At 54.8% G+C, this 5,368-nt stretch overlaps 1 protein-coding gene across 1 annotated transcript in view; it reads right to left on the reverse strand.

The window, feature by feature from the left end:
• Positions 1-2,327: 2,327 nt before the first annotated feature.
• LOC104078736 (nuclear receptor corepressor 2-like) overlaps positions 2,328-5,368 on the reverse strand; it is a gene marked incomplete at both ends in the record, with an annotated part of 27,686 nt that continues 24,645 nt past the window's right edge. The window contains 2 exons of the mRNA XM_009580493.1: positions 2,328-2,426; positions 4,506-4,560. Of these exons, the coding sequence (XP_009578788.1) occupies positions 2,328-2,426; positions 4,506-4,560 (154 nt within the window). The remainder of the gene's footprint in view (positions 2,427-4,505; positions 4,561-5,368) is intronic.

A 5,368-nucleotide genomic window follows, 5' to 3' on the forward strand; every position in this document is an offset into this window, starting at 1 on the left:
GGAGACCCCGGCTCCGTGAAGAGGTGCACAGAAGATGCTTCACCGCTCCCACCAGCTTCTGGCAGGACTTCTCCTTCCTTCGTTACCTTAAAATCCCACCCTAAAACAACTCTCTCCCCAGCACAGCCTCCCTTTGCAGCACGGACCCAGCCATGCTGCCCGGCCAGCTCCGCTGCCTCTCCTCCGCAGCAGTGTGCCCGTCCCAAGCCTGCACGCAGGCTCTTCCAGCGCTCCTCTGCATGCAGCCTCGCAGGAAACAAATGCAAGCGACATACAGAAATACTGGAGATATCGCAGCACAAAACGTGCGTCTCAAGACCTCCCAAGATCTCTGGGGGAGAGCTGCTCCAGGCTGGATTGTATACAGCAACTCTTGTTCTGCACCTCTCTCCTACTGCTATTCCTGCGGCCAGCCCTTGGCTCTTAAAGCTTGGCTGAACATCCCACCTTCCACCTGAGCATCCAACAGTAACGGGAAATATTCACTGCTTCGCTTTCCCCCCTGACTCAGGGATCTGACTCTTCTTTCAAAATCAGTAATGTTCTGGTCGAGGTCTGCTCCAGCGGAGGTGCAATCCGCTCCCTTTGGTGCCCAGCAGCCTCCCTCTTAACGATTTACAAATATTGCTGTCCCCTCCTCGCAAAAACAGTCCTGCCTTTTACTACAGTCAATGCAGCAAATCCCTGCTTCCAAAGGCTGGCACTGAACGAGGCTCCAAGCGGCAGCACACTATCTCCACTGCCCAGGCTGGACCAGACTCATCAGCGAGGGCAAACGTCGTGGGAAATTCTGCAGCCAAGGATGCTTTGGATACTTTTAAAAACCAAAAATACAAATAGCACCTGCTGGCTGCAGGACCAGCAGGTCTGTGGCCGCAGGGGTAGGTAGGTAGATGCAGAGCAGAGCATTAGATTGCCTCTCTCCCTCCACACTTGTTACTTGCTCAACTTAACGTTGAAACCAGAATGAGCTTTGCTAAATGTCTCCACCGCTAACAAGAAACAAATGTGGCCTCATATTCTAGTTGCTGTGATCTACCAAAACAGACCATGGTAAACACTATAAAAATGTACCGGAGGGAACCACCCTGTGTTTGCTGGGAGAGGGACTGGATAATCTAATAGGGTTTTATCCATCCCTAATGTCTCTGAAAAAAAGAAGGGAAAATTGGGCCCTGTCCATGACATTCGTCATGTGCTAGCTATTCTGATGTCTTAATGCTGCAGAAATCAAATTGGAGCGAGGCTACCTATCTGCCTCCCAATCAGGATCTAGACCCAAGTGCTGCTTTTTATGGCCATGCAGCGTGAGGAGCTGCTGATGTCAGTGGTGGCACAGGCCAGGCCAGTTTTTCCATCCCTATCTCCACGTTATCTGGAGAGATACTCCCTTTGTGGTCACCTCACTCTCCTCATGACGCGGATAATTGTTCACTTCATGGACCTGGGGATCCACCGGCGGGACCTTCCTCTGGCTGAAAGCATCCGCAGGGACGAGATACCTGCCCAAAATGTTAGCACTTATCTGGGTACCTGGGTATCGTGGTATCAGCAGTAACACTGGGATGGTCGTGTCTAGATTTTTATCTTGGCCATGGTAACGGCAAGGGTTGATTCAGTCACCTACCCCCAGGCACCTCGTGGAGCCCTAGGTACCTGCCCAGCCCATAACCAAAGGGTTAAGGGTCTCCTCTAGCTTCAGCGCCAAATCAGCCAGCCCCCACGGGGATCTCCGACACCCTCCGCACTTCAGATAGCTTTATACGGCTCTGCTCAGGCGGTCACCAGAAGTCACCCCCACTCAAGTCATTCTCCTCCCATACTTTTGCCTGCAGGAAGAGCCTTGAGCAGGCTCTGCAGGGCAGGAACATCCCCACCCAGCTCCCAGGAGCCCTGTCCCCCGTTGGCACGCCGGCTGCCGTCTCCGGAGGGCAGAGAGAAACGGGCCCCGCTCTGTTCTTGCACAGAGCCGCAGGCTGCACGGGTAACCCCGTGCTACTCCTGACGCCTGGCCAGGTTTTCTGCATTCACTCCATCCCCTTTTTCAAGCATCTTGGGTTTGTTGTTTGCTTTTTTAAAGCTACTGTGACCTTGGCACGGAGACGGACAAACATCAACTGCCAGAAAACAGCATGTTCTGAAAAGCTACATAGAACAAAACCACAGCCCCATCGCAGTCTGCAAGCAAGATCTTCATCTGGGGAGGGGAGAAAAGAAGCATTTGGGGTGCTTGGAGAAAGTGCTGCTGAAAAGCTGCAAGTACAAAGCACTGCAGCTCCTTGCTCAGCGCAAAGGACGACGTTTCCACGCGCTTCTCCACCTCTTACCTGGCTCTTCCCGCGTCGCCGGTAATTCCTTCTTACAAGGTTCTTGTAATTCTCATTCTTCTTGGTCAGGTAGTAATACAGGACGCAGTCTGCCACCGTCTGCAACAACACAGGCAAGTCAGGAACAGAAGGTCCCGGCCCCTCGCTCTGTCGGGGTGCAGACTTCAGCAGCAGTGTCCTGCCATCGCCAGGTCTCCTGCTTCCCCGCACCTCCCTCCCGAAGCCCTTCAGTGGAGCTGGAAGAGGGGGGCAATGCACGTTGTCCTAGTAAAAAGGCTCAGCTCTTCCAAGGGACAGACTGGGACCGTCTCGCGGGCATGCTGAGATGGAGACGGGGGTGCAGAGCAGAGAGCACCCCGCATTGGAAGCAAAGCAGGGGGAAGGGCTGAATCCAGATGACCGTGGCAACCAAAGGCAGAAGAAGGAGAGCCGCCTGTCACCCTCTGTTGTGGTTATGCGAGGCACAACCTGCCACGCGACTGTCAGCGAGCGTTATTTCCAGCCATTAAGCTCGCTGGCTCAAGCGCACACGACTTTCTCGTGGACAGATTGAGATCCCAGCCCTCAGATCCCAGCCACCATCCCAACTCCCGTTCCAGCGGTTGCTCTGCAAGCATCGTCCCGGATCGGACACGTTAGGAAAACAAGGAGCCGTGGCCAGGACATGTTCTGCTCCTGAACAGCACGGAGCATGCCGCACTGGGAAAAGTCCTTTGCTGAACTGAATGGGCACTTGAACACTGGTCTTTGGCTACACCTTCATATGCAGGATCAGCAGTTGGATGGACAGAAATAATCTCACAGACCCATCAGGCCTGCAAACACCTGGGAAGAGGGTGCCGCTGCATGCTCCCGGGGGGTGCACGGGGGCTACACTCTCCCTATCCCTGTGCAAGGAGTGGAACCATTTGCAAAAACAGATTGCAACTTTTAAAGTGTTAATTGGATCTCCTTCTAATCTAGCCCTGATTATACACACACATGCGAACACAAAAACTTACAGTCATCTGTTCCAAGGGCTAAGATCACTACTTTTTTATAATGCAATTTAAAAATCTATTAATTCATTATATTGAGCCATACTTCGCATCTCTCTCCAACAGGATAATGGATGTGTTCTGTATCATAATTACAGCCTGATTTACAAACGAGTACAAATAAAATTAGAAGACATTTTACAGCTTGGAACACAGACTGGATTGTGAGCATCATCCAAGTCCCACCGCTTTCGGCTTTAACAAGTGGGAAAGGCTGAAAAGAGCCTGGTATCTTACAGCGACAACAGCAGGACGAGGTTGCTTGCTCGCTGCTTTGGAAAGGAAAGTCAAGGTCTTATAAATTATTTCCCCAGCCTGAGTCATGCAGAATCAGAGAATAATTTAGGTTGGAATGGACATCTGCAGGCCACCCCCCTGAAAGCAGAGGGGTTCCCCCAGAGCGAGTGCATGGACGAAACACTGCATGAGATGGGCAGAGGATGCAACTAACTACAAGGACCAGAGAAGAAGCAGCTCTCAAGTGTTTCTTGCTCAGGAGAGCACCTGGTCCGTCGCTGTCTTTCCAGTCTGGGTCTGTCCAGGATCTGCCCACATGGCCTGTCCTACAGAAGGTACCCAGTCCAATTAACAGCAAAAAGGAAAAGTCCAAGAAGCACAACAAAGAGGCTTGGGAAAGCTCAGGCCCTCCTGTGAGCAAACTATTCCGAAACACCAAGGGGAGGTGTGCATGCTTACATGACACCAACCTGAACTGCTGGATGAACTGGGACTCGGTCCACCCTCAAGATCCCCTCCCTGCACGCGGAGGGGACCCTTCTGCTTTGTGCTGGGCAGCCGAGTGCCCCACACCCCCTGTGCGACAGCCTGGCTGGTGCAAAGCGCCTCCAGGAGCTGCTGGAAAGCAGCTCCCCCAGGCAGATCGTGGGGTGGGCTGCAACGCCTATGCGCCAGGCTGGATGCGTTCACGCATCTCGCGGCTCTGAGCTCCCTGTCTCTCCGCAGCTGACTCAGTCCCTTGTCCCTGCAGGGAGCTGGGAGGCATCCGGACCATTCCCGGGACTCTGAGCCACCACTGCCCACAGGTGCCCAGCATCCGCCGGCTGCTCCAGCACCAAAGGGAGCCACGTGATGGAGAAGAGAGAGAGCGCCAGGCAGGTTAAAGCCAGGCAGGGAGGCTTACCTTCCTGTCCAGAAAGGATGCGATCAGGCCAAAGTTCTTTGGATGCTGCATGAACCTGTGGGAGCGAGAGGGAGAGGATTAGTGTGGGTGCTGGCTCTGACCCCTCTTGCAGCTGGGGCCATGCCACGCCTGGAGTGGTGAGGCCAGCTCCCCGAGGGACTTACGGGTTTGAGAAAATATTTGTCTGCTGCTCAGCTTCCCAGAAAGACAGGAACTTTAAATTTAGCCCAGTGGAGCTGGGCTGGTTGGGAGCTTTGATGCGCAGATGTTCATCACAGGGCGGGAGAGGGCAAGGGGGCTGGCAGCACCCGACAGCTGCCCGTCACCCTGCTCGATCCCACCGTCACCCAAGCCCGTACCGATGGCAGGCTGGGCACAGAGGGCAGCTGCGCACCTGGCCAAGGCCTCAGGATTTGGCAAGGAAAGGGCGAGGAATCGCTGTCAATGGCTGAGCACAAGCACCCCACAGCATGGCCGGGGGTGGCCCCACCGCTGAGCAGGACCCCAAGCCCAGCTGGGCTGTCAGGAGCAGCTGCAAAGGACGGGAAGGGAAACCCAAACCCCGGGAGGAAGCACAGAGCTGCCACGTTGCCGAGTTGCTCAAGAGATCCCCGGTGGCACAGCGGCTCAGAGGAACGCCGCCTCCTGCCCAGCGAGCGGAGGAGCTGTCAGCAGGCTTGCCTGCGGCTCCGGCAGCCCGGGAGGGAGCATCGCCTGCTGGGGGGGAAGCTGTCCCCGGGCGCAAAGATGTCTCCTCCAGCAAAACCCTTCACCTAGCTGGTGGGGAAGCGCCAAAAGCCAAAAAGCCCTTGGCACGAGGTGCTCCCAATGGCAGGAGGACAGTTAACTGTTGCATCACCGAA

The sequence above is a fragment of the Fulmarus glacialis genome, unplaced genomic scaffold (assembly GCF_000690835.1).
Source record: "Fulmarus glacialis isolate BGI_N327 unplaced genomic scaffold, ASM69083v1 scaffold1226, whole genome shotgun sequence".
Taxonomy (NCBI): Eukaryota; Metazoa; Chordata; class Aves; order Procellariiformes; family Procellariidae; genus Fulmarus; species Fulmarus glacialis.